Here is a 27,833-nt window from a genome sequence, read left to right on the forward strand (position 1 = left end):
TAATAACTCACAATATATCATGTTTTAAGAAATAAAAAGTTTTTTTTTTTTAATTAGGAAAATGAATCTCCATTTATATTTTTGGATGAAACACAATAACAAAAACAACTTGTGTCTTATCAGTTGCAACAAAACAGTCACAGACACTATTTTTGTTTTGCTCGCAGATGATTTTTTTCACTCGGGAGAAATCGAGTGGAATCGGTGATACTCGCATGGTCGCGGCTCGCAGCGTGTGAGAGGAATTACAAGCCGAGCCGAGCGCGTTATGAGCACCTCCCGACCTCCCGATAATTTTTAAACATGTTTAAAAAATTCGGGGAGTCGGCCCGATTTTCACCAGCTGTCCCCTATTGCCAAATCATACACAACCACGTCGATGGGCCCTATACCTCAGTGGCAGCAACCATACAGCGTGCGCATACACTGTCTGTCTGTCTGTCTGTCACACACACACACACACACGCACACAGACACACACACACACTCTCTCTCTCTCTCTCTCTCTCTCTCTCTCTCTCTCTCTCTCTCTCTCTCTCTCTCTCTCTCTCTCTCTCTCTCTCTCTCTCTCTCTCTCTCTCTCTCTCTCTCTCTCTCTCTCTCTCTCTCTCTTTCTTAAGTTTTTATGTTGAAAGGAATGGCTACTGTTCTTTTGCACACACATGTATGTCATTTTTCTATCTGAAGCTTTGCCTGCATTTGCCTGTCTCTGTGTTTAGCGTGAAAGCCCACGTGATTGCTGCCGGCTCAGGATAAAATTCATGCAGGACAGTCGTGCCGTGTACCAGCTGCTTTGACTCGATTATCAGTTAAACTGACTCCCGAGTGTCCGAATTCGCACCGTGTGCGCCCGCCCTAACGGCTTTTAAGATCGATACTTGGCAAGAGCGCATCGAGAATCGATCGCGGGAGTAAATATCGCGAGATATCGCCATATCGATATTTTGGCGCACCCCTAATAGGAACTACCCGTGACGTTAGTGTACGCTGATGACCGAACGCATGCGGAACACCAGCACCCGCCATTTTTAAAACAGCTAGAATGTAAACACAGATTATAGCCTATATATTTACTTTTATATGTATATTTACATAAACTAACTATACAAACATGGAAAACAGTGATAGATGGGTCTCTAAACCTTTATGCTGAAGAGAACATCCAACGCAACTTTGAGGGGACCAAGCCAAACATGATTGTTTATCTGCCCAGCTAGCAACACTGGACATCAACCACACGGCATAGGCTAATAACCTTTTTTTCATATACTGTCTACTTTCTATAACAGTTCTATCTGATAACACAGTACTGTTAGACAGATTGCTAACTAATAAACACAGAGAATGCAAGCATTGTTTGCTCTGGCGTTCTCAGCGCCGCCAAAATAAAGTGAATGTTTAATATAAAACTGCTTCGCTCCTGAAAGCTTCATTATGGGCCATTTCTCAGCACTGAGGTGATAAGCGCTGTGTGTGTGAATAAATGAGCAGCTTCACTATTACACACCGCTGTAATTCACTCTTGCAATCTCGGGCCTTGTTCACACTAATACATTTGAAAACGCATCTCTTTCTCTCCTTCTCGCCTTCCGTCCGCACTGAGACGCCGTTTTTAGCTACGAAAACACTCTCCAAAGTGGATGCATTGGAAAACGCAGTTTTCGTGTTGTAGTGTGGACTGAGAAAACGGTTGCATTTAAGAACGATGACGCAAGTTTAGTCATGTGACGCATATTGAACCCACAGATATTCATGTTTATACTGGTATTGTGCCGGTTATGTGCTATTCACTTCCACACAGCTGCTAAATATGTTCCTTCACACACTCTTCATATCACAGTCCTGCAAACATGACAGTGTTGATTTAAAAATCTTGCTTTCCCCTGTTGTTTGATTTCATGGAAGCAGACACCAGTGATTTTGCCAAGAGATCTCTTATTTAATATAAAACATAGGAAGAAGAGACATGGATAAAACAGAGGTCTTGATTCAGCTTCTCAGTCATCTTCCTGCTTTTCACACAAAAGGGCTTGGTTTTTATACCATTAGCCAACATCTCGTCATCTCTCTGCCATAAACAAAGACTATCAGTTATTGTATATGTTGACCAGAAAACTGCATTATCAGGAAAACACATGATTATAATGTGACTAAAACAGTACATCACCAGAGAAACATGTGGTTCCCATTAACAATGCATCTCTTTATGCTATGCTTGGTGAAAACACTGCACATACATTTCAGTCTAAATCTCCCAAAGTCTCGAACACAGATACATAATACTACTGATTAATAATACTACTGATTATGAATATTAATAAAAAGTAATAATAATACTAAAAACAATATTAGATAAAAATTTGAGTCTTCAACAGAAAATGTACTCTCATTTGCTGTCCTGCGGTAAAACATGAGAGGATTTGTGTTTTAAACACGTAACTGTGAGAGAGAGCGACCTGGACGATCAGTGAATGCGGAGATATTTTGCTAAATAAAATGATCCTGTCAGAATAATTGCGTGATAACTCGCTTATGTGTGTTCTGTCTGCATCATCTCAGTGAGGGTTCATGAGGTGTTTTACACATGCGCTGTAAGGAGAAGTTAGCGTTTCCCGACGTCTCAGTGTGGATGAGAAACTTTTGGAGAGCGCTAGTGTGGATGAGAGAGCGCTTTGTCCGGATTAACTCAATCTTCTTTGCCAGAAATGAATGTAAACACAGATATTGGATACCAGTCGTGTCTAAAGTAAATGTAAACTGGATCAGATGTGTGCAGTAAGACTTGCAGTGTAAACACAGCCCGTGTCGACCGTTCAAACATTGAATATCTGGATAAGAGAATCTATTTTGTATCGCGACAAAACGTCCGGTTTACACCCCTGTTGGCAACCTTGTGTTGTAAAACTGTACTAATAGAAGAATTACTGCAGGATGAATATCCATTTTATTTATTTCTGCTCTCACTGGATGGATACGTTTCAGACCCTTCTAGTTTCTGCTGTGTCATGTGAGTCTCATATTCACTAGTACACAAATTATAATCAAATGGTTTCATTATTTTATCAACATTGATTCATTTTCAAATAATTTTAGTAAATATCATATTTCTATATATATTTTACATATTAATGTATTAATTCCCATCGTTGATATCACCCACATCAGCCGTCGACCTGCTCTCTAAGATATGCACATCATATAAATGTATAGGTTTTAATTCTTGGCTATCATGTATAATCATTATAGCGACATTCAAAAGTAATTGTGTGTCCATAGATGTTGCAGTCTGAGCGTTCAGATGCTGTTAACTCCCATCAGACACTGCACTGCATTACACATTATAAACACTCGATCTACAGCAGATCACAGTCAGATATCAACCGCCACAGTGCCTCATCTGAACCTGTTTGCTGTTTGCAGGTCCTCTCATCAGAATCCTGTGTTCACCAGTAGCTGTAAGTGTTCTGCTTTTCTTCATACAGCCGTGACAAATGTGTGTAACACCTGTGGTGAAATAATCATGTGTTTAACAGCTGCTGCTTGAAACATTTCAATAATAGTTCACTTGACTTTCTTGATAACACTATTCATTATTTGTCTGACGTCTCAGACAATCTCTCTAGTTTTCTCTCTTTTGTTCATGCTCTCAAACAGGTTGAACGAGTACATAAGAATCAAAGCCTCCCACTGTACTTGCTTAATCTAGTTAAACCACTTTTATAACCTGCTAATAACATTGTCTGGGCCATTTTAGGATTCTCTGTGAATCACTATTTATTTTAGATAGTTTTTGTTCAGTTGCACACAGAAGACATGCAGTACATGTGTGGATATCAGTTTCTGGAAGAGATTGTGGATTATTTGAAAATAGTGCAAGAGTGTCAATATTTGGGATGCATGTCAATAAAAAGTAAAATTGTGTGTTTTTCTTTTTCATGTGTTTTGACTTGCAGTCACTGATGACAGTGAAGAATGGATGTACGAAGATGACACCATGTCTCTCTCTGCTGAAACTTCGTGAGCATGAACTATGTTTCATAAAATGGCCTCAGTTCACCTGAACTTCACACAGATCTCTAGACTCGTCTCTCTCTCTCTCTTATTTCCAGGAGTCAGATTAAAGCGGTGTCCATGCCTGAGATCTGTAAGTATGCGTTTGTGCTCTCTCTGCGTTGAGCTTCATGTGCTGTGTTGAGCTCTGTTGTCCATTAATGCGTACGTTTCCTCTTCTCAGTCGACAGCACCTCTTCTGCTCATCAGACCTTCAGTGACTGGAGTATTGAGGACGTCCACACACAGTGAGCTCAACACCAGAGAAACACACACCGCTGTATAATCACGTCCACACACAGTGAGCTCGACACCAGAGAAACACACACCGCTGTATAATCACGTCCACACACAGTGAGCTCGACACCAGAGAAACACACACCGCTGTATAATCACGTCCACATCATTGATTGAGGACAGATCTGAAGAAGTGTCCAGTAGTAGTAAAGACGGGACAGTCTGTACAGACGCTGAAGTGTTCATTAATGTACAGGGTGGGCCATTTATATGGATACACCGTAATAACATAGGAATGGTTGGTGATATTAAAGTCCTGTTTGTCCGACTTCTAAATGGCCACCATGGTCACCCATCTTGAGGAGTTTGCCCCCTCACATATACTAATGTGCCACAAACAGGACTTTAATATCACCAACCATTCCCATGTTATTACGGTGTATCCATATAAATGGCCCACCCTGTAGAGAGGTCACATGTTAAACATGAAGCTCAAAAAGATGAAATGAAAAATTAATTCTCTCCTTAAAGAATATCTGTTTATCTGACCCTTACAAATACATTCACACCATTCATAACAAACTCACTTCATGGCTCTGTGTCTGTGTTAGAAAAAAAAAAAGACTGTGTAAAATGTGCTGGTTCAGCAGAAGAGACACATGGGGCTATATCTCTGCGCCAGCATCTTCTTCCTCTACAGACAGTGAGAGATACTCAACTGAAAAAACAGTACCATTACTGCAGAAAGAAAAAGTGATCAGTGGCTGGATTCATTAAAATCGTCTTAAGAAAAAAGAATCTTAATGATACATTTGTCTATTAATCTTTTTTTAAGTTATGCTTTTATCTCTTAATTTTAGGTTTCACCTTATTTCGATAGTTCCCTTTTTAATACTCCACTAACTTTAAGTAACTACATGTCCACTAACTCTGAGTACCTGTGGACTTGTTAGGTTGAGGTTCAGGTTAGTAGAATAAGTAGACTGACATTAACTAGTAGTTAACAGAATGTCTAAAGTGGACTATCGATATAAGGTGTTATTTTAGTTATACTACACATTATTTGCAATAAAATGTATATTTCTTTCATTGAACATTTGCAACTTTTTTTTGTCAGCACTGATGATCAAAGTAAGTGATTATAGGAACTATTTCTTGTCACATCGTTTACAAGGTATTGCTACTGACTTATAAAGCCCTAAACCAGGGTTCACCAATCTCGGTCCTGGAGGGCCGCTGTCCTGCAGAGTTTAGCTCCAACCCCAATTAAACACACCTGAACCAGCTAATCAGGGTCTCATTAGGCATACTAGAAACTTTCAAACAGGTGTGTTGGAGCTGGTTGGAGCTAAACTCTGCAGGGACAGCGGCCCTCCAGGACCGAGATTGGTGAACCCTGCCCTAACCGGCTTAGCTCCAGTTTATTTAACGGATCTTCTATCGCCCTATAATCCATCGCGCTCTTTAAGGTCGCTAAATTCGAGGCTTTTGGTCATACCTAGGATATCCAGATCCACCAAAGGAGGGAGAGCATTTTCACATTTAGCTCCAAAACTCTGGAATAGCCTTCCTGATACTGTTCGTTGCTCAGACTCGCTCTCCCAGTTTAAAACTAGATTAAAGACGCATCTCTTCAGCCAGGCATTTATATAATACTTTTAATCTTACAGTTAAATCCGACCTCTAGTTCATAAACGCCAGAGGAGAACTGGCCCCCGACTGAGCCTGGGTTCTCCCAAGGTGTTTTTTCTCCATTAGGTCACCTGATGGAGTTTATTCGGTTCCTTGCCACTGTTGCCTTTGGCTTGCTCAGTTGGGGATACTTAATTTAATCAATCAATCAACGATACTATTGATCAGCATTACCAAACGTGGACGTTTTCCACTAGAAACAAACACTGATGTACTATTTTATTTAATACTGTGAAGCTGCTTTGATGCAATCTGTATTGTGAAAAGCGCTATATAAATAAACTTGACTTGACATCGATTCCCTGCTAGTAATGATACTCATGCGGTGTCTCTATTCTGTGTTTGTTCGAATCTGAGTTTGATATCTTTAAAATCTTTAAAAGAACTGGAGAAGTGTGTGTGTGTTAATGTCCCGTCTCTCTGTGTTCGTGACAGAGAGGCAGAGAACTTCCAGTTTGCCGACGTTGATCTTCTGCCTCCTCCGGCGCTGTACGCCGACTCTCTCTGAGCCTGTGGTGAGCTTTATTATATCATCTGATGTCTGCAGGATCAGTGGTGTATTCCCTTCAGCCACTGAACCGTCAAAGAACTGAGTTTCGTATCTGTAACATTTTAGAAACACGCATCTTTCTTCTCCTTCCACAGCGATGTTGGTTTCATACACTTTCTCCCGGAGCTGGCGTTTGGAGAATGGCCATCTCGCACTGGGCTTGAGTTTTACAGTTCATCAGTCCTGTTTCTGAAGACTTGGTCATCAACAAACTCTCTGTGGTGTTTAATGAAAGGGAACTTTTGAAGTTTGAAACGTTACATTGGCACTGAGCAACGAGGGGTCGATTGAGGACGAGGGACACGATGGCAGTTTTGGGGTTTTAATGAAACGAGGGTGTGGCACTTTGTCATAGGAACTATTGAATGAATTGCGAAAGTCATCCTTAAGGATTGGGAGTAACTTGTGCATGTTATCGATAGATACAACTTTACTTTGCTTTTGTGTTTGAGGATCTCATTGTGTGGAAGTTTCATCATTGGAAGTTGGTGGTTTGATTACATGTTTGTTTATAAATGAAAACACAACTTGTAAATGTTGGCGTGAAATAAATGGATCTGTATTCAGCAGTGACACGGACTCTTTCTACTGAATGACAGCTGGAATCAATCTGTGATAAAACTGCATTATGAAGTGTGATACTCTACTGTAATTACACTAAAATAATACTGTACTAGACTGTGAAAATGAGTCAGGGGTCTTGTAATTTTTATTAAAATTAATTTGATAATTAAAAAGGTGTACAATTCAATAATGAAATTGTGCTTTAGTGTTTGCTAGAAAATCTTGAGAAGATTTCCCTTATAAAACCAAGAGATAAATTTTCCTCTTTTGTTTAAGGAAATGTCTGCAATTTTGAGGCTTGATTTGAGGAACGAAATAAGATAATAAAATTCAGGAAATTACAGGTTTGGAACGACTTGTGTGAGTAAATGATGAAACGATTTTCATTTTTACCTGAACTATCCCTTTAAAGTGGATTAAAAGTTAAAATATAATTGCCCTTAGTATCATTTTTGTATATGTAAAAATATTTATTATAATTAGTTCCCTCTTTTATTTATTTATTTCGCAGTTTTAAATACTCTCATGTGATTACTTATTAATTTTAAGGGCGGCACTCTTTTTAAACCTATATGCACCATAATAATAATAATGATATTCATATTATAATGATTTTTTTTTTACACTGGAACATGAAAAAATAAACCAACAAAACTAACCGAGAATCTTCCGGTTTTCTCTCCCCACCACAGGAAGTTGGTCCGCACAGTATTACTTCCGGTCGAAACACGGAACAACAGTCACAGTGTGAGTGAATGAATTGATGCAGCTGCAGATGAAACTGAACTGTAATGTGTGATATTTCAAGGCAAGGACACGATATAAAGGAGCGTTAATATTCTTTAGTTGATCTGAAAGCCATCAGTGATTGTCCACCATTTTGTGATTGTTCTAAAGGCTTTTAAAATGTGTTTTCGCAGGGAATGAGCCAGTGTCTGCACTCACACAGCAGTTCAGAATAAATCACACTGGTACTTCAGGTAATTAATCCTAATTATGATAACATTCTGCTCATTTAAATCGCAATTATATCTTCTCATTTCACTGAATTTGCTGTGAATTTCATTGTTAGCTTTCATTCATTTTGACATCGTCATTTTAATAGATTTATTAATACGTTATAATAATTATAACTTCAATCAGAAACATTATTGTATGCATTACACACACATTTGGACGTGTTATAGGTCAGTTACAGAGCTGTAACTCCTGAGACTGAGAACATATGACTGAAATCTGCAGAACACGATTATTATTATTATTAATATGTGTTTTAGTTAACTTTAAAGCATTAGTTCACTATTATTATTATTAATATGTGTTTTAGTTAACTTTAAAGCATTAGTTCACTATGTGCAAACATTGGACTGCAGCGTTTTGAGTCAAATTGCTTGTTTTCCCGAGCAGTGGTTTTGTGTGTTGGTTTTAAACATTTAGAAATACGATGGTTTTAAACACCTTTATGAATTCTGTCCTTTAAACTAAATGTCCTCTTTCAACACATGTTCGCTATAAAACGTTACCATGCGAAGATGTCTTTTATTTCCTGGGCAGTAAAGGGGAATAAACACTTTCTGTTACAATAAGTGTTGAAGACTTATAATGAAAGCTATTGTGTTTCCATATTCTTTAAGATGGAGAGTTTTGTTTCTCATTCATTAGGTGTCCGTTGAAGCAGAGCAGTAGATCATCATCATGGGTCTGTTGTCCGACCCGAACCGCAGAAAAGCCCTGACCAACCTCTTGACCCGCCTCAACACACCCATATGGTAGGTGTTTGCCAGCCAGACGAATGTAAAATATGGTATTATGAGTGTAAAAAGCTTGTTTGATTGAGTTTCTGTGTAGACCTGACTATGCCATCACTTCCTGCTCCACATGTGGTTGTCTCCATTGTGTTATTCAGTATGGTGTGCTACCTGGCGGCCATAGTGTGGTTCATGGGCCTGGCGTTCGAGCCCTTCACGCTGCGCACGTACATGTCGGAGAACGCCATGGGCTCCACCATGGTGGAGGAGCGCTTCTCCGCTGGGGAACGAGCGCTGGCCTCGGCCAAGGAGTTCGACGCTCACAAGAGAAAGGCAGGGTGAGCAGATCATGGAAATCATCGTCTGAGCAACACGAGTGCTTGCTGTGTAATTATGCTTAGTAATAACTAAGTAGTGTGTAATATTACTGTTTGTGAATTTAAAAGGTTGCAAAGTTTCAGAGCTCAAAGTGCAGATAAATGAAGTTATTGTCTCTCAAAAGGAAGAATCGATCCTGAACTTAAACGAGTCGTCAGTAATTCCAGTCTCACTTCCGGCTGAACCTACGTAGGTTTGGAGCTTATTTGCATAATGCCAGCCTGGGATCTTCATTGGCTGAACAGTGTCTCTTAGCCCCGCCCCCAAACACTGTAGTTTCTCTGAGACTGGAAGAGTTTGGTTCGTGTTGTTCGTGTCGAGAAGACGCTGTTTTCTGCTGACAAAGCAAATCCACTTTGATGAGGTTGATGCGGTAAAACCGAGTGCTGAGGAAGAGCTGGTGCTCAAATTCAGAAATGCAAAAGGGTATCTGGCTTCCGATATGAGCTTTGAGTCGTAGACCAATCACAACAGACACTGTGAGAAAAGAAGTGATGCTGCAATGGATATTATGAGAATATTAAAGGTTTTTTATTTTTTTATTTTACATAATCTTGGATGCATGTAAACGTATTGCCACTTTAAAGTCGTCATGAAACGAAAGTTGCGAAAACGTCATGAAACGAAAGTCTTTTCTCCCCTATTGTGACGTACTATAACCGAGTGAAACGCTTCACAAATGTGGGCGGGGCTTGACTTTGTCGGTGAGGAATTGATTGGATGGTTGTGGTTTGCTATTGGCTGATCTCATGTGAGTGACAGGTTGCCCCGCCCACATCATCAGAGAAGAGAAGAGCTGTTATTCTGATTCAAGATTACCAGGAACATGAATTTAAAACAATGATGTGCATAAATGTGACCCTGGACCACAACACCAGTCACGAGTCGCAATAGCCAAAACTACATTGTATGGGTCAAAATTATCGATTTTTCTTTTATGCCAAAAATCATTAGGATATCAAGAAAAGATCATGTTCCATGAAGATATTTTGTAAATTTCCTACCGTAAAGATATAAAACGTGTATTTGTGTGAGTGAATGCAGCACAATCGCCAACATAAATGGACAACTTTAAAGGAGATTTTCTCAATGTTTGGATTTTTTTGCGCCCTCAGATTCCAGATCTTCATAATAGTTGTATCTCGGCCAGATATTGTCCTATCCTGACAAAGAAAAGCTTATTTATTCAGCTTTCAGATGATGTATACATCTCAATTTCAGAATATTGACCCATGTGACTGGTTTTGTGGTCCAGGGTCACATATAAATGATTTAGAATAAATATTGTAATATTCCATAAAAAAACAAACAAGAATTGACCATTTTTGATGTCATGCGGACTGTAGAGCAGATGTAGTGTGTGTAGTGAGTGAGGAGTACCTGGTGTGTGTGTGTGTGTGTGCAGTGGGATGCCGGTGGACTGGTTGGTGAAGACGATGCAGGCTCGAGGACTGGAGGTGTTCACCCAGAGCTTCTCCCGCAAGCTGCCCTTCCCCGATGAGAACAAAGAAAGATATGTGAGTCCATCACGGTTTTAACCTTATATAATGCAGATTACCTGTACTGACTGTAAGCTGGTTTTGGGGAATATTATGCATGAAATAATTTGGTTACACTTTATTTTACTGTGTCCCTGTTACAGTGTAATCATATATTTAAGTACTGAGTAATAATAATCAACTACATGTACTTACTATAGGGTTTGGGTAGGATCAGGGTTTGGTTGAGGGTTAGTTGCATGTAATTATGCCTGATTTAGAGCTATTACTATAGTAAATACATGTAACGTGTGAAACAAGGACACATTAAAATAAAGTGTAACGATAATTTTGTTACTATTGTTTTTTTAAATACATAGGCATTCATCAAAAGACAAGACTGGCATTGCTTTCATGTTTAGAGTCTCAAGAATGAAGTAAATCTGATTCAGTAATGAGGTATAATTGACTAAAACCTGTTTTCCCGTGTGTTTTGTTCAGATGGTTCGAGGCACGAATGTGTACGGGATCTTGCGAGCTCCTCGAGCTCCTCGCACAGAGGCTCTGGTCATCAGCGCTCCCTGCAGTCCTGGACACAGCAACAACCAGGCGGTCGGTCTTCTGCTGGCCCTCGCGCAGTATTTCAGGAGTAAGACACTGGTTATACTGGGACACAGGGCTGTGCGGCGCTGTCTGCAGACCTGTTCACACTCGCTACTGAGATGAGTTTGGGTGGATCGGATCACAAGTAGACCAGGGAAACACATTCCCGTTTACACCTGGTGTTTTAAAGGGATAGTTCGGCCGTTCGAGATGCATATGTCAATCATTTTTCAGACGAACACTTTTTTCAGTTATTTTAGTAAATGTCTTAGATCTTTCAGTGGTTATAATGTCAAGTTATGGGGTCCACCTCCTTCAAGTCCCAAAATGTGCATGCATCCTTCACAAAAGTAATCCATCCGGCTCCAGGGGGATAAACAAAGGCCTTCTGAGGGTAATCCGTGCGGTTTTGTCGTAAAAATGTACATATTTAAAACTTTATAAATGAAAATATCTTGCTTCCGGCAACGGTCGACGCGCGTTCACGGAGATGGATGCTGGCGTAGGATGTAGTGGTAAAATATGTATATTTCATAAAAAATATGTATATTTTTACGACAAAACCGCACGGATTACCCTCAGAAGGCCTTCGGTTATCCCCCTGGAGCCGGATGGATTACTTTTGTGAAGGATGCATGCACATTTTGGGACTTGAAGGAGGTGGACCCCATAACTTCACATTATAACCACTGAAAGATCTAAGACATTTACTAAAATAACTGAAAATGTGTTCGTCTGAAAAAAGATTGACATATGCATCTCAAACGGCTTGAGGGTGAGTAAATCATGGGTTAAATATCATTTTTGGCCGAACTATCCCTTTAATCCGTCTCTTTTGTCCACTTTCACCCACTTCTGTCCTGATTTCTTCGAGGGGAGGGTCTGTGGCCGGTGAATGTAGTGCTTTTTTTCAGATCTTTCAGTCTAATGGACGAAATAAGCTCGTGCAATTTACATATGAACATGACCGGAGATGACAGAAGAACACACAGAGAGCTTCAGCTTTAGTTTCTGCTCTGATAGTCTCAAGACCAGCCGAACGCTGTGAGTGTGTGTGTGTTAGAGATCAGGAATGATGAGAGAACATTGTGTTTGTTACGTTTTTCTTACTTGGGTCGGAAGTGGACAAGCTCAAAACATTTAAACCCTGTTTACGCCTGTATTTAGTGTCGTCCACTAGTGATCCGATCGACCGAAACGCATCCTAATATCAACTATACACAGGGCGTACAAATCCCAATACCGCTGGAAAAGTGGGCGGAGTCTGTATATGTATTCGGGTGCGACTGGAAGTGGGCGGGGCTTAAGATGAAACGATTAGTTTGAAAGTCTTTATTGGGCGAGAAATTGCTTGTACTCTTTGGAGAATCTCATGAAATGTGCCAAGAATAAAATGACTAATAAAATGGCCCTAAAATATCCACACTTCTGTGATGCATAAAAAAAGAGACAATGAAAAATGTGCTTAAATTTGAGAACAGCTGTTTAAAGCATTGAGGTGTTTATCATATTTATTGCACCACCTGGTGTTTACATGAATCACTTCTTACACAGTATTTTGAAAATTGGGCATTTTGTTCAAGATATAATATAAAGGAATTTGGACATTTCATAACTATTCATTATCCGGGAGAATTTAAAGTTTAATGTTTTTGTTAAATATGGTCTCCAAAAATCTCCCAGAACTAGTTGTACTTAAATTCTGCAAAAAATAAGTTAAGAATACGATAAAAAAAAATGCTGGTTCCTTTTTATGTTTGTAATTGTATTGTGCCACCAAGTGGCCAAGCCCTGCAAAATAATGTGTTTCGTTTGCATTGATAAACCAAAAATTGTCAAAAGATCAGCAATAATTACAGTTCAGCATGATTAAAATTATGATTAATAAGCTTTGATTGGGCAACCGTTCTAGGACCTTTTTTGACAGTGTGTGTGTATGTATGTATGTATGTATGTGTATGTATGTATGTGTATATATATATATATTCCCTAGATGGAAGTGAATTCTGAGAGATAGGTTTTGTTTGTTTTATAAGGTTATATAAAGCATTTGAGTCTGTGCCTCTTGATAAGTTTGCTTTAGGTGTAACACCTCCTGTTAAAATCATAATGTTCTGCAATGATGAGATTGATCTTCTTTTCTAAATAACTGACTGATACTCTTCTTCCCCAAAGGCCAGGTTTTCTGGGCCAAAGACATCATCTTCCTGGTGAACGAGCACGATCTGATCGGCATGCAGGCCTGGCTGGAAGGATACCACCACACTAACATTACAGGTGTGTACAGACGTCTTCATTTTGGATTCAGATCATGAAAAATGTGTGACGAAACGCTTATCTCACGAGACGAGACACGAGATTGGGTTCATGAGAACAAGATTTTTGCACAGAATTTTATTGAAATCCTCAATGACAAAATTCATGACTGGAAAAATAGTCCGCAGGTGCTTTTTGAAATGTTTTAATCTAGTAATAAATGTCATTTCAGTTCTACTTCATGAGTATGAATTATGGCGATACCGCGAATCATCTTTTCACTCGACGAGAAATCTCGTCACACCCCTACTAACCTCACAACTGCGCTCATTCTAGCGCTTTTAAGGAGTGAATCAGCAGCCGTGTCTGTGGTCATTGTCCCGGCTCTCTCTCTCTGCTTCAGGGATGGAGTACTCGCCCCTGCAGGGCCGCGCGGGGTCCATTCAAGCCGCCCTCTCGCTGGAGCTCAGCAGTGACGTCATCACCAGCCTGGACCTGATCCTGGAGGGGCTCAACGGTCAGCTGCCCAACCTGGACCTGGCCAACCTCTTCTACGCCTTCTGCCAGAAGCTAGGAGTGCTCTGCACCATTCAGGGGAAGGTAGGACAGACTGGGGAAGTCCTAGTAAGATTACAAATTAAACAGCCCTATTCAGATGGGACTAACTTTACAAGGGTAGATGGAGTGATGTAATTTTGCCACAGGACGTCTGTAATATTAATAGCCAATTCGCACGGGATAAGAGATCTCAGTAAACTAGCAGAAGTGTGAGAGTAACTCGATTTACACATCGCCGTCATCCTCATATCGTCATGTGTGTGTTACGCTGCTTCTTGATATCACGTGCGCAAACACATATAACCTATATTTATATATATAAAACAGTTATGTCCAGTCGAACGATTTATTAATTAACTTCAGATTGGATTATGTTGGTAAAAGGCACTTACCTAACGCTAAAAGATGTTTCGTGCCTCTAACGAGTGCTGTCGATCTTCTCTCTGATCTGAATGGTGTGTGTGTGAAACACTTGAGTTTTGCCACAGACTCGTCCCAGCGTCTAGAACGCAACTGAATGCTTTTCCAAGCATCTCCATACTTGAAAACCTGCAGAAAACTACTTTTAAACAGGAAATGATGAAATATTTATGTGCATATTTACAGCGGGTCTATTTGCACGGGATTAGTGTCACCTGAGGGAATTTTTCCGAACCTTTTTACTGAAGGTAAAAGTCGCCGTAATCTTTACTGACGTTGTCCGTCATGATCACTGAGATGCACATTCGGACGGGACTAAAATCACAGAGAAGCTCTGGTAATTATTACTCTACCCCTCCTCTCCCCATGTTAAACTAGTCGTGTCTGGATAGGGCTTTACATTACACTGTCATTATGTTATATAGAACTTATATTCATAATTAAGGATGTGGCGTTACAATCGTGTGCCTCATATCCACGTGCTTTGGAGAGTTACAGTGTTGGAGGCTATAAACAGTAGAAGCCATGTCCCAAACAAAGTGTCTAATGTCCCACACTTAGTTTTTTCGGTTAAATAAGTGCATCATCCGGGTATTTAAAGTGCACTTTTTCTCTTTGGAATTTTCATTGTGAACACATGCACTACTCGCACTGTTTACACTATAAAATGGCGTAGAATAGTGCACAAGTATGTGATTTGGGACGCACCTTATCACTATACACTTGCCTGAAACAGTTAAGGTTTCATTGCCCATCCTTAAACTGACCACAGGATCTACTCTTCAAAAATCACTCAAAATAACACATTTCAACATTTATTCTCCTGTCAAATGTACACAATCAATCCTCACACCTGAAGAATACGAGAATATCTGTTCTGATGTCTTGAAGTCTAGATTTTAGAGGCAGTTACAGTCAAACCAACATTTAATCAGACACCTTCAACATTTCTCACATTATTACAGTTTATTCGCTATAGTTTAGAAAATCTCAACCAATTACCAAACAATGCTTCATTTCGTTCAGTCTGTGGTGTAAAAAGGTCCATTAGCAATTAGAATTTTTGGCTATAATATGTCACAGTTAACTTTACTGTGCTCTCCTCACTTACATAAATGAACTATAGTGTCCTGCACACACTAGTAAATAAGATCACAAATGATATCTGGTGTCTGAATGATTGTTGGTTTGACTGTATATGTGAACAGCTCAGAATCATCTTTGCGATGTGTGGCTGCGTTTGCTTCGGGAGAAGTTTGGATCAGAAGCTCAATGTTCACGACAGCGAGCCTCAACGACGTGTTTTCAGACGAATGCATTGATTGATGTCAGTGTGAGACGCTCACTGTTCTCCAGAGTTGATGTAAACTGGCTTGCGAGACGCTGCTTGCTGAACACGTCAGGATTGCTGATGCTTGTGTCTCCACAGCTCCAGAGGAACGACTGGGACACGGCGGAGGGCTACACCCACGCGGCTCAGACCATGATGCTGATGGTGCTGAAGCAGGCGTGTGGACGCTCGTGGGGCGATCACGGCCTCTTCCTGCGATACCACATCGAAGCCGCCTCTATTCGGGGCATCAACAGTTTCAGACACTACAAGATGGACGCCACCACCATTGGCAGGTTGGGTTTGTGTTAGGGATGGCCATTTTTCTAAAACATTGTATTTGAAAATTCAGGCTCATAAAAATCAAATATTCGAATATTAATTTATTTAAATGACGTTTAATGAGAAAGACGTTAAGGGTTTCAACTTTTTTTTAAAAAATTACGTTTTTGTCACCATTTCTGAACAAGCTATGGTTAGGCAATATACACAACAAGCTCGCGATATATCTTAAGGTTTTCTCTCAGTTTAAAACATTAAACAATGTGTGTAGGCCTAAACAAAATAATATATATATAAATAACAAAACAAAAAAGTAAAATTCGAATTGAATTTTAGGTAACACTATATTTTACAGTGTCCTTGTTACATATGTTACATGTAGTTACTATTGTAATAACTATAAATTATGCATAATTACATGCAACTAACCCTCAACCAAATCCTAATCCTACCCTAACCCTATAGTGTACATGTAGTTAATTATTATTACTCAGTACTTAAATGTATAATAACAGTGTAACAATGACACCTTAAAATAAAGTGTAACCGTATTTTATTCTTTGAGTAATAACTACAGATCGAATATTCAAAAATGTTAATATTCCTGCACACCCCTCGTTTGTATTACACAAGAAATTCACTATTGATGTCAAAACCGTTTTACTTTAAGAGCCATGGCCCACGCTAAGCCGTCAAACTCTGTTTTATGGCAGTTGTTCTTGCTTTAGGATCAGGGCTGAAGCCAGTATTGGGTAATCAGATAAACTGACCATCCATCCTTATTTGTTGTTCTTCTCTTTCACCTTCTCAGATTGTTGGAGGGAATGGCCCGTAAACTGAACAATCTTCTGGAGCGTCTTCATCAGTCATATTTCTTTTACCTCTTGCCTTCTCTCTCTCGGTTTGTCTCCATTGGCTACTATATGCCGGCGTTTGGCCTCCTGGCAGTCATCTTGCTGCTTCGAGTATCCTTCTCAGTCTGTGCGACGCTTTTAATCGTCTGTAAGGAATGGGTCTAGTTATTTATTAATGAATAACCAAAACACCAAACTTAAATCCGCCTTAAATCCCTTCGACAGCAGCAACTAAAGCTACGTTTACACTGTGTTCTGCTGCCAGGCCAGTAGATGGCGATGAAACGCTATAGACTGAACACGTACTACGCATGAGCATGACGCCATCATCCTCAGAGATTCACGTTTTTGCTGTTTACACAGAGACCGTTTTCAAAAACTTGCACTTTGAAACCCGTTTTCAAAGGTTTGCGTTTTCAGTAAACGAACTGAACCTGATCCTGGAGGGATCGAAACGAATGGCCAAACGAACGGCCAAAAAACGCATAAAGTTTTATGTTTTTAGTTGAAAACTGTGCCGTGTAAACAGCCCCTCAAATACAGGAAAACGGCCTGTTTTCTACTTTTCGAAGACTTCACTAAATGAACATGAGGAAGGCAAGAAACTCTTACTGATAAATAGCAATGTGAACAAACATTAGACAGTTATGAACGAATCATTGAATCGAATGTACAGTTTAAACAAATCAGTGTGGATATAATTTAATTTTCTCTGTTAGAAACCATTCAGAATTATATATACTGACCAAAATTCAGCATTTTTGGTTTTGTATTTTGTTGTATAAAGGTGCGGTCAAATTTTCCTTGGAGAAATCTAGTAATTTCAATAGGAATCAACATGATCGGGCGAGGGCAAAAGTTGGTCCGGATCCGCCATGTTGACAAAAGCTGCGTGGTTTGTAATGGACTTCAGTGTGAGCCGGGCTTCATGAGCCTCTACACCAGGGGTCGGCAATAGGCGGCCCGCGGGCCAAAACTGGACCGCCAGCAATATTTTCTGGCCCGTCGGATTATTTTGGAAGTACGTGTTTTTTTTTTTGTTTTTTTTTTTAGCAGCCTATTTTTATTTTACAATAACGGTTTACAAATAGGCCCCGTGTATCATTCGTTACTTATTATTTATTCGGGTATAGCACACTGATAAATAATATGTATTACCTGATAAAAAATATTTGCACTAAATGCTGCACAAAACTCTTCCACTACTTGAGAAAAGCCGTAGCCGCGCGGCGATTTCACCGCCGCATACTGTGTGAAACGCCCATAAGGAATCATGCGGCGCGGGATTCAATTTTAAAGTATAAAGACGGTAGCGGTCGGAACTCTGGTGTACCTATACTTTGGACGGAGCGGGCGGTCTGACTGACAATAGCCCACTCCCGACACCTTTTGACAGCGTATCCGCACTTCATTCTGACCACCTGTACACCTCTGAGGAGCTGTTTGGTACTGAAATCATTGTCAGTCAACAACATTCTTTTTTTGCAAGGATGTTTGAAATAGTTTGGCAGAAAAACTTAATTTGTCAGTAGGGCAATATGATTTTCGTTTATGTTGCTTAGAAATTTGAGTGATAGGCTTTGTCGTATTTAGTTTATGTTATTTATATTTCATTAATTTTTTCTGTGACATTTTTTTCTCTGCTGACAGTAGCCTATGTTAAAATAATATTTTATATTGACACGAACACAATTTTTGTGTAGCATTTATAATTGTTATAGGCTACTTAATCTCTCTCTTTCCGTTAGAGACCTTTGAATGTGAGATTCTGGAAACGAGATCTAAATTTTGCGGACCCGTCAGGTCGGGAAATAAAGCGGGGTGAACACCGAGTGTATTTTAAGCAGTTGCTTAATAGAACCTTGTGGGAGCAGGACGGAAAAAAAAAAAACAGTCCCGCGCAGACCTCCTTAAACCTTAGGTGTGTATGTGTGTGTCCCGAATAAATAATAATAAAAAAGGAATAAAGTTCAAAAGTCGGACTGTAAGCAAATGAGGCATGATTGCTATTCACACCTTTATTAAAATGGCTGTAATCTGTTACCACAATAGTACTTGATCTGTTTAAAATGATTTCATTGATATATGTAATGTAGATGTTAAGACTATTCATTAAAGGGGGGGTGAAATGCTATTTCATGCATACTGAGTTTTTTACACTGGTAAAGAGTTGGATTCCCATGCTAAACATGGACAAAGTTTCAAAAACTAAGTTGTACGTTTGAAGGAGTATTTTTGTTCCAAAAATACTCCTTCCGGTTTGTCACAAGTTTCGGAAAGTTTTTTTCGAGTATGGCTCTGTCTTACGTAAGATAGGGCGGAATTTCCTTATATGGGTCCTAAGGGCACTTCTCCGGTAAGATCGCGGCCGCGCGCGCACTCGTAGACCAGAGCAAGAGAGTGAAAGCAGTTCGCCATCAAAGCGCCCTGCCCGGCTTTTGGGAAGTCAATGTCACCAAAGAAGTGTGTTTTTGGTTGCCAGGGCAAGACAACCCTGCACAGATTCCCAAAGAACCCAGCGTTAAGGAACCCGTGGATGGAGTTTGTTTTCCTGAGCATAAACGGAGTTGTGTAACTGTTAGACTGTTTGTTCCCTGCATTTCGACGATGATTGTTTTATAAACAAAGCCCAGATCGTCTAATGCTTAAGGATCGAGCAGTCGCAATGATAAAGGTTCGCGGTCGTGCGTTGGAACCGGACGGTGAGTAACTGTTGAACAAATAATGTCTCTGTGTGTTGTCACTAGCTCGGTGCGTTAGCACAGCTAAGCTTCGCCCACACGGCCCGCCCCCAGCCGCTCGGTTTTTTCCGGAAAGACTCGGTACACCCTATCTTTCTTTGATTAATATAATAAAACAAAAGACTTTTTGGAGATATGAAGGATGCAATATTACTCTATAGGTACTCAAGATTAACAGGAGATTGAGTGAAAATGAGCATTTCACCCCCCCTTTAAGAGTATTTAATTTGTATCCATAGGGCTACTCCGTGTAGCTGGCCTGCCATCTACTGGATAAAAAAAAAATTGGCCCGCGGTCAAAGTTACTTGCCGACCCCTGCTCTACACTATTAACAATTAGACAAGGGACCTTTTTCCCGCACCTAGTTTGGAAATCTTCTTGTGTAATAATTATTGTGGTGCAACTTTTTTGTTTAAAATTTGGGGCAAAATTCAGAATCGAACACTATTCCTCACCAGAATAGGACGATGTGTTTGTTGGCATCCTTAATTTGCCCTCAGGCGCTGGATCTCTGGGTTCATCTGGGAACGCCGGATCTGGCAGCGGTCGATGGAGTCAATGAAGCAGAGCGAGTAAGTCTCCTGTTATATTAAGATACACAGCGTCATTTGTTTCCCACTTAGTTTTACACTTAAAGAAATGACAAAAATTTAAATGTTGATAATCTAAGCAAAGAAAGTAAAATTACACCTAATTATATTTCAGGATGTCTGTTATCAAGTAAAATGACGAGTCAAGTCACCTTTATTTATATGGCACTTTATACACAACAGAAGTTCTAAAAGCAGCTTTACAGTGATAAAGAGGAAAATGATGAACAATGATGCAAACAGAGTTCAAATCTGCTGTAAAGCAGCTCTAAAAGACAACAGTAAATGCTTATTATTCAGGGGAAATCAGTGTTGATTCAGTTTGGGTCAATAACTGTGTAAAGTTCATCTATTATTCATCATCAATAACAAGAAAGCATCAGGTATCATAAGAATATGACTTCTCAAAATCTTGATGAAATCTTGTTTTGCGTCTGCAGTCTTTCATATTTGTAGACAAACTGTACAATATCTCTTCTTGTTGATCACTTCAGCAAAGTGTGTTTCCTCTTCAGTCTTTTGAGCTTGAGAATCACGCATTGCTGAGTGAGAATTCAGGCTATACCGAATAAAAGCACAAAGCTGTATCAGAACTGTAAATGCGTCAGTCTTTAGACGTACAACATGAGACGATGCAAAGTTCCAGTCTACATTATTTTTATATATTACATGCGCTGCTCTTCTAAAATGTTGCTAAGATCTTACACAGTAATTAATGCCAGATAATATTTATGTAATAAAGCTTATAGTATTAATAACATGTAATGATGACAGTTTGAAAAAGATGGTTTGGATTGGAGTGTGTGTTGGTGACGGGGTTATTATCGTTCACTTAACTGATTAAAACATTTATAAATATTAGTTCAAAAACTTTAAACGAAAATGTTAAATGTTGCCTTGGCAATAAACTGAGTTACTTTAAATGATCAAATGGAAATAAAGCTAAATAGCAATATTAAATAAAAAATAAACTAATAAAATGACAAAAGCACATAACGAAACCACTAAGAATTAAACTAAAATTAACATGAAAACTAAAGTGTAACAATAAAAACTAATTCAAAATCTTAATAGGCTAAAATAACACTGTCGGTGAGGAGGTTGAAGTTGGGAGCAGTTGTGGACATTTTTTACAGTCAAGACTTTTTTACATTGAGGTCTCGCTCCATTTTTCACGATCCAGTTCCAGATTAATCCACTTCTGCCTCGGCTATGTGTTTTTCTCATTCTGCTTCACTACAATTGTCACATGACCAGACAGCAACATAGTGTCGGCCCAGATCCGGCCCACATCTGGCACACGTGGATCCACACACACCGGATCTGGGCCGACACTATGTTGCTGTCGCTTTGTTTCATTAAAGCTATGTTTAATGTATCAGATTGGTTGATGGATCCCCAGTTGCTCGTAGCGTAACGTTGGTCTCCTGTGTTTCCCTTTAGCCGTCGGGTCCGGGCGTGTTGTCAGTGTTGACCCCAGTGGTGATCAGTCACCTGACCGGCGTGGCGCTGTACCTGCTCCCGGTTCATCTGCAGGAGATCGCAGTCGAGCACTTCCCTGTGTCTGAGACTGAAGCTGTGGTGCTCACTGCTATTGCCATCTACACCGCAGGCCTAGCCCTGCCGCACAACACACAACGGTACACACACACTAACTCTTCTTAAAGCCGAGGTGTACTTCACTGTTCGCGTGACGTAGTTTCCGTCATCAGGAGGGTACACGTGGATGGTGCGCATACAGCAGTGCATGTGGAGGTGAATGTCGAGACTGCGCACGACTTTACACTGGATTTCATCAAAAGAGCTAAGAGCTTTTTTACCAGGAACTTTTTTTCCCCCAGACCAGGTTTCCACCGCGGTCTAAAGTACCGTGAAGATTAGGTAAATAGTCCGGTGACGTAGGACTGCGCACGACTTTACAGTTCCCACTGGATTTCATCCTCTGAATTTAAGCTTAAAGCCTGAACCTCGTCGTCGGTCCATCTGTCGTATTTTTTAAACTCCATAAGCAGACGACGGTTACTGCACGCACCGCAACAGATGGTGGTTGAATAAAATGCTGCGTGGAGTCAACCAATCAAAATGCGGCATGAACTCAACCAATCAGCATGTTCAGCGCCCAAGTCCCACCCCTGAAAAGTTCCTGAAACTTTGAAAAATTACTACCTCACGAGCAGGGACTTTCAGAGGGGGAAATAATTACCCAGAACTTCATTTAGACCCTGGTCTAACAATCCAACCCTCTCCATTGACTTTGTATTGCCTGAAGCTGCCTCCTTATAACAAAAAAACAAACCAATGTCTAAAAGCTGCTATGTGTGACGGTGTTACAGCAAACAAGCTAAAAAACCCAGAACAAAGTTTTTCAAGCTGTCAACCCCCAAAAAAACGAGCGTTTACGGGCACAAAGGTAGATACAGACAGAGCGTGTCATATTACTCTGAGAACTAACTTGCGCCCCCTGGAGGGGAACATAACCGGCGACAGGATAGCTTAGCTTACAGAAATATAATACATAAAACTGACATTTGGATATTTTACCTAACAGTGACAAAATGTTCACTGCACGTGTGTCAGGATCCCACAATTAACCCATTCTTCCTGCTGATGCTTCACGTCTTATTGCCTGGATCCACTTTTGTGTCCTTTAAGGCTCGTTTTTATGGTTCGGTAGCTCATAAAAACTTAGTTGTGGGTTATTTGAGCTTGTTTGCTGTACACCTGTCATACAGCAGCTTTGTCTCTAGTCAAAACAACACAAGGCATCAGATCATTCTCCATCGTTTTAGTTTCGGTTCTTGTTCTAAACTTTGCAGATCCGCCACTTTTCTTCTTCTATCCTTGCGAGCGAATGTCCTGTAAATGACGTGACTCAGTGCTGCCCTCTGGCGTCTGGTAGAGTACAGAAAATAAACATTACTGCGCATGTGTTGAACTCCTCCATCCACGGTTGAGTATGAAGTATACCCGGGCCTTAATGCTATTTCCACTGTGTCAGATGTTTATTCACCAACACTGATCGTGTGTTTTCTTGTGTCTGTGACAGGTTGTTGTCTGGAGAGGGAACAGAGCAGGGCTGGAAAGTGCTGAAACTGACGGCTTTGCTCTATCTAGCAGCGTTGTTGGGCTGCACAGCCCTCATTAACTTCTCTCTGGGCTTCATCTTGGCCGTCACACTGGTGCCCATCACAGCCAGCATCACGCCACACATGCCCAAGTACAAAACAGTTTCAGCAAATACTCCTTTATATGTGTCAAGCATGCTCTAATGATAATCTGAGGCAGTTTAGGTGGAAATCTGACTTAATTTGTTGAAATGACAGTATAAGCAGATCTTTTTTTTGCTTATACTAAGACCTGCCAGTTTGCCAGTAACGTTTTTATGATTTCTAACAATGCAATGTTGTGAACAAATGTGAACGACGCTTGGGACAGTGGACATGCCAACGCTGCATCATCACGAAAGTTTAAGCCTTGATAATTTAAATATTCAAGTGCAAGAAGACACAAAAGAGAGTTAATTGTGTTACTTGGACAACTGAGCTCTCTTTCACGTCTTCTTGCACTTGAGTAGACAAATTTACACAAATGTATGTAAAAAAACATAGAGTATCCTAGTAAACGTAGTCGGTTATAACTTAAGTGAACATAAACAATTGAGAAAGTATCAGTATATTAGATCGGTGCATTCGCTCTTAAAGTGACAGCAGCCTAATATTCCTGCTGCCGTCTGTGTTTTTAATGTTAATCAAGCAACAAACGACAAAGAAAAAATCACTCACTGCTCTTCCATCTGTGTATAACAACTTGTGTGTGCACAGTGACTTAAAGGGATACTTCAGGATTTAGCATTAAGCTTTGTATTAGTAGAAAACCTGTAGTATTTTCGAATTACCGTGCTTTCCACCCTCATATCCCCCTGAGACGAGAGATTTATGTATTTTTTGTCTGGAAAAAATCCTCTGATGACGCAAAAATCATCTGAGGATTTGTTGGCCAGAGGCTAGAGACTACAGCCAGTAGTAGGAGCTGTCCCGCATGTTCTCAACCCGCCCATAGAGTGATCTCACTCACAGAATGTACACAGTGTCAGCCATCTTTCTTTGGAAGCTAAGCTAGCAGGCTCTTATTCTGTGGAGAAAGCTGATTAGTAGAGTTTTACCATCCTCTTTTTCCTGGACATGTCCGGCCGTCGAGATCGTCCAAAATGTCCGGGATTTGGCTTTTGCTTTCTGCGGTCGCCATTCATTGTTTACATGCTCACCTTTTGTTTCAGTCTAACTGAATTCATTCCGATTGGTGAATCTGAATGTAGTGTTTACAAGAACACTAAACAAGTGATCAGTTGATGTGCGTTTTAACATTGCTAAGAAAATTCCTGCTCCTCCGTCGCTCATCAGTAATCACGCCACCGGCCTCGCGCCATTCTCCCGTGGCCCTCAGCCTCGTCCTGCTCGCCACAGTAAACATGATGAATGAATGGCGACTGTAGAACGCCAAACCCATATCCTGGACATTTTGGGTGATCTCGAAGTCCCGGGCAGACTCGTCATGGAGACTCACTAGTAGCCTAGTCTTGTTGTTTAACAGCGCACTCTTACCGCTAGGCGTGGCTTGGGAGTGGCCTTCTAGGACAGCGAAGCAAGTGCATTCTGGGAGTTGTTGTCTTTCATCCACATGAGCCAAAAATACATTTTCTGGCTTTTCTCAGTCTAGAAAGCTCCGAATTCAAAAAATAATTTCACATTTCTACTACATAAATAACCTATTTTAAATACACATTCATCTTTCCAGAGGTGAAGTATCCCTTTAAGTCCATGCAAACCGTTTCTGTCACTCACAGTCTGAAGTAACCTTTTCACTCTACTAAAGCATACAAATACCATGATATTTATGAAACATGCTGAGTTCAGATACTCGTTTCTCTGAGAAACACTTCTACAGCCACTTATGTTACTTTGAAATGTGCGTTCCGTGTCGTAAAGTCTGTCTTTGATTTGGTCTGTGTGATCTCGCTCACTGCCAGTTTATCCAATAGTATTTCCACACCCCGGGACGCCAGCAGAAACACAGCGTATTGCAGCCAGCAAACAAACTGGGTCAGAGGTCGCAGATTCTACATAAAAAGCCTCAGTATCTGTCTAAACATCTCTAACGAGAGCATATTAAAACGCGGATAAATCAACTCATCAACTTAGTGTGTAAGTGTCCTTGGCTTTCATTGTCAATTGCGCTCGTTCCTGTTGCGTGTTCTCAATCTTGCAACCCGTGTGAGCGTCGAGTCTGAGGAGGCGGGGAAACAACTCTCTCCGATATTTTGAATTTGGACTGCAGTACCGATTTCCACCACTAGCTGTCATTCTTACAGGCTGCAGTGTTAACGTTACATGTTGATTTCATTGCCTCATCAGTCTGTGGTCAGCGATACCGATAACTGCCGAAAATACTCTTAATACAAGTTTAGGGGCTGTTTACACGACACCATCTTCAACTAAAAACGTAGAACTTTTCATGTGTGTTGGCCGTACGTTTACACGACAACAGGGTTTTGGGGGCCTGAAAACGCAAAGTTTTGAAACCGTGTTTCACAGTGAAAACTGTCTCTGTGTAAACAGCAAAAAATGTAATCTCTGAAGACAATGACGTCATGCTCATGCGTATTACGTGTTCAGTCTATAGTGTTTCATCGCCATCTACTGGCCTGGCAGCAGAATATAGCGTTTTTAGCCATTTTTGATAATGGTGTTGTCTGTACGTGGAAAACTCAAAGGAAAAACTTATCCGTTTTAAGTATAACGTTGTCGTGTAAACGTACCCTAAGATATAACCAAATTATATGTCTCGAATCACACATCTAGTGAGTTCTTACTGTGTTCCTGGTCCTGTGTCTGTCCTCTAATGCTGTGTTTCCGTGTGTGTCAGAGCTCTGAGTGCTCTGGTGATGGTGCTGCTCAGTCCTGCCTTCACCATCCTCTACTGCGTCTTCATCTACCAGGAGCTCATCGAGGCGCCCGTCAGCATCAACGAGGGCTGGATGCTGTTCCTCTCGGTCATCTCGCAGGGCATTCTGGATCACGCGCTCTACGGGTCGCTCGTGTACCCACTGTTAGCCCTGTTCGTTTACCCCTGCTGGCTGATGTTCTGGAACATCCTCTTCTGGAAGTAACCAGCTTCTGATGGAGCGGTTCTTCAGGACAATCCCACTTTGTGCCAATCGTAAGGATTTGTTGTCCATCTGTGGGCATTGTCTGCTGTTATTGGTTTGCGGAAGGAAGATCTAGGCGGATGTCAGGCGCTGAGAAAGCACGAATAAAGAGTGTTTTATGGTGTGACATTAACGGTAAGAGTCCTTTGGTCCAAGTATTGAGTGTGTTTAGGGGAAAGGGGTTTATTTATTGCCCAATGTTGTAAACCGATTCACAAAATATGGCATGAAGACATAAGCAGGACAGAATGAATGAAGCAAATGCAGAAACATACAAATTCATTAGGAAAGAAAGTCAATATTGTTACTAGATGAGTGGACATATTGGTTAATTTATCATCTCGGTAACACTTTATTTTACAGTGTCCTTGTTACATATGTTACATGTACTTACCATAGTAATAACAGTAAATTATGCATAATTACATGCAACTAACCCTCAACCAAACCCTAATCCTACCCTAACCCTTTAGTAAGTACATGTAGTTAATTATTATTAATCAGTACTTAAATATGATTACACTGTAACAATGACACCTTAAAATAAAGTGTAACACACTTTACAATAAGGTTCATTAGTTAACATTAGATAATGTATTAACTAACATGAACTAACCATGAACAATACATTTATTACAGTATTTATTAATCTTTGTTAATGTTAGTTAATAAAAATCCAGCTGTTCATTGTTTGTTCATGTTAGTTCACAGTGCATTAACTAATGTTAACAATATTTTAATAACGTATTAGTAAATGTTGAAATTAACTAAGATTAATAAATGCTGTTTAAGTGCAGTTTATTGTTAGCTCATATTAACTAATGTAGTTAACTAATATTAACTAATGAACCTTATTGTAAAGTGTTACCATTATCTCATTATAGAAAAGGTTTTACATAGTTTTGAACTCATGGGTGCTGGAATCTTTTTTATCAATATGGTTTGATACTCAGAAAGTTTGCAACAGGATTGTTCTCCCCCTCTTTAATGCATTACAGCGAGTTTATTTCATTTGTGCCAGGCAACACTGTCTTCATATGCTCCAATAAATTATGCACATGGCATGGATCTTTTTGTTTATTAAAGTTGAATAAAATTACTTTAAACAAAATGTCAGAGTTACTGCATCTTAATTATTTGTTCATTTATATTTAAATCAAGTTCCCATGTCTCAAGTGGTAATATTAATAAAACAACCTTTGAAATTAGAGATATCAGAAAGCATTCATTGGATTAAGTTGTGATTTCAATAAACTGAGGTGATGAATATGAACAGCTTTGTGAAGCAAAGGATGG

General features: G+C 40.1%; 3 protein-coding genes across 6 annotated transcripts in view; all 3 read left to right on the forward strand.

Moving 5' to 3' along the window:
• The window catches only part of LOC307161664 (uncharacterized protein), a 33,268-nt gene extending 26,175 nt beyond the window's left edge, over positions 1-7,093 (forward strand). Inside the window, exons 12-17 of the mRNA XM_079876535.1 lie at positions 3,421-3,455; positions 3,954-4,017; positions 4,110-4,144; positions 4,235-4,298; positions 6,415-6,494; positions 6,625-7,093. Coding sequence (XP_079732661.1) covers positions 3,421-3,455; positions 3,954-4,017; positions 4,110-4,144; positions 4,235-4,298; positions 6,415-6,487 — 271 coding nt within the window. The 3' untranslated portion in view covers positions 6,488-6,494; positions 6,625-7,093. The remainder of the gene's footprint in view (positions 1-3,420; positions 3,456-3,953; positions 4,018-4,109; positions 4,145-4,234; positions 4,299-6,414; positions 6,495-6,624) is intronic.
• Positions 1-27,833, forward strand: part of LOC307161679 (uncharacterized protein) — a 396,018-nt gene that overhangs the window by 106,302 nt on the left and 261,883 nt on the right. The window lies entirely within an intron of this gene.
• Positions 7,812-27,746, forward strand: gpaa1 (glycosylphosphatidylinositol anchor attachment 1). Of its 4 annotated transcripts, XR_013821774.1 has the most exons (15): positions 7,812-7,901; positions 8,014-8,073; positions 8,756-8,862; positions 9,000-9,179; positions 10,625-10,736; positions 11,199-11,346; positions 13,476-13,577; positions 13,960-14,156; positions 15,964-16,160; positions 16,958-17,111; positions 20,243-20,314; positions 21,776-21,972; positions 23,379-23,549; positions 26,255-27,087; positions 27,400-27,644. XR_013821774.1 is itself a non-coding variant. In XM_079876540.1 (14 exons), exons 3-14 carry the CDS (start codon positions 8,789-8,791, stop codon positions 26,496-26,498), a joined length of 1,848 nt encoding a protein of 615 aa, XP_079732666.1. In that variant the 5' UTR covers positions 7,812-7,901; positions 8,014-8,073; positions 8,756-8,788; the 3' UTR covers positions 26,499-27,746. The 4 variants fall into 4 exon arrangements, 3 of the variants coding, with proteins under 3 accessions (XP_079732666.1, XP_079732668.1, XP_079732667.1); XM_079876540.1 differs by having other exon boundaries at positions 26,255-27,746; XM_079876541.1 differs by having other exon boundaries at positions 7,813-7,840; positions 26,255-27,652.

Source organism: Squalius cephalus, assembly GCF_949319135.1.
Source record: "Squalius cephalus genome assembly, chromosome: 7".
Lineage (NCBI taxonomy): Eukaryota > Metazoa > Chordata > Actinopteri > Cypriniformes > Leuciscidae > Squalius > Squalius cephalus.

What these genes read in the sequence shown, in the direction of transcription:
- gpaa1 (XM_079876540.1), top strand. Translation starts at nt 8,789, where the DNA reads ATGGGTCTGTTGTCCGACCCGAACCGCAGAAAAGCCCTGACCAACCTC. An exon ending in CGCCTCAACACACCCATATG is followed by an intron (nt 8,863 to 8,999) that starts GTAGGTGTTTGC and finishes TGTGTTATTCAG; the next exon opens with TATGGTGTGCTACCTGGCGG. An exon ending in GAGTCAATGAAGCAGAGCGA is followed by an intron (nt 20,315 to 21,775) that starts GTAAGTCTCCTG and finishes GTTTCCCTTTAG; the next exon opens with CCGTCGGGTCCGGGCGTGTT.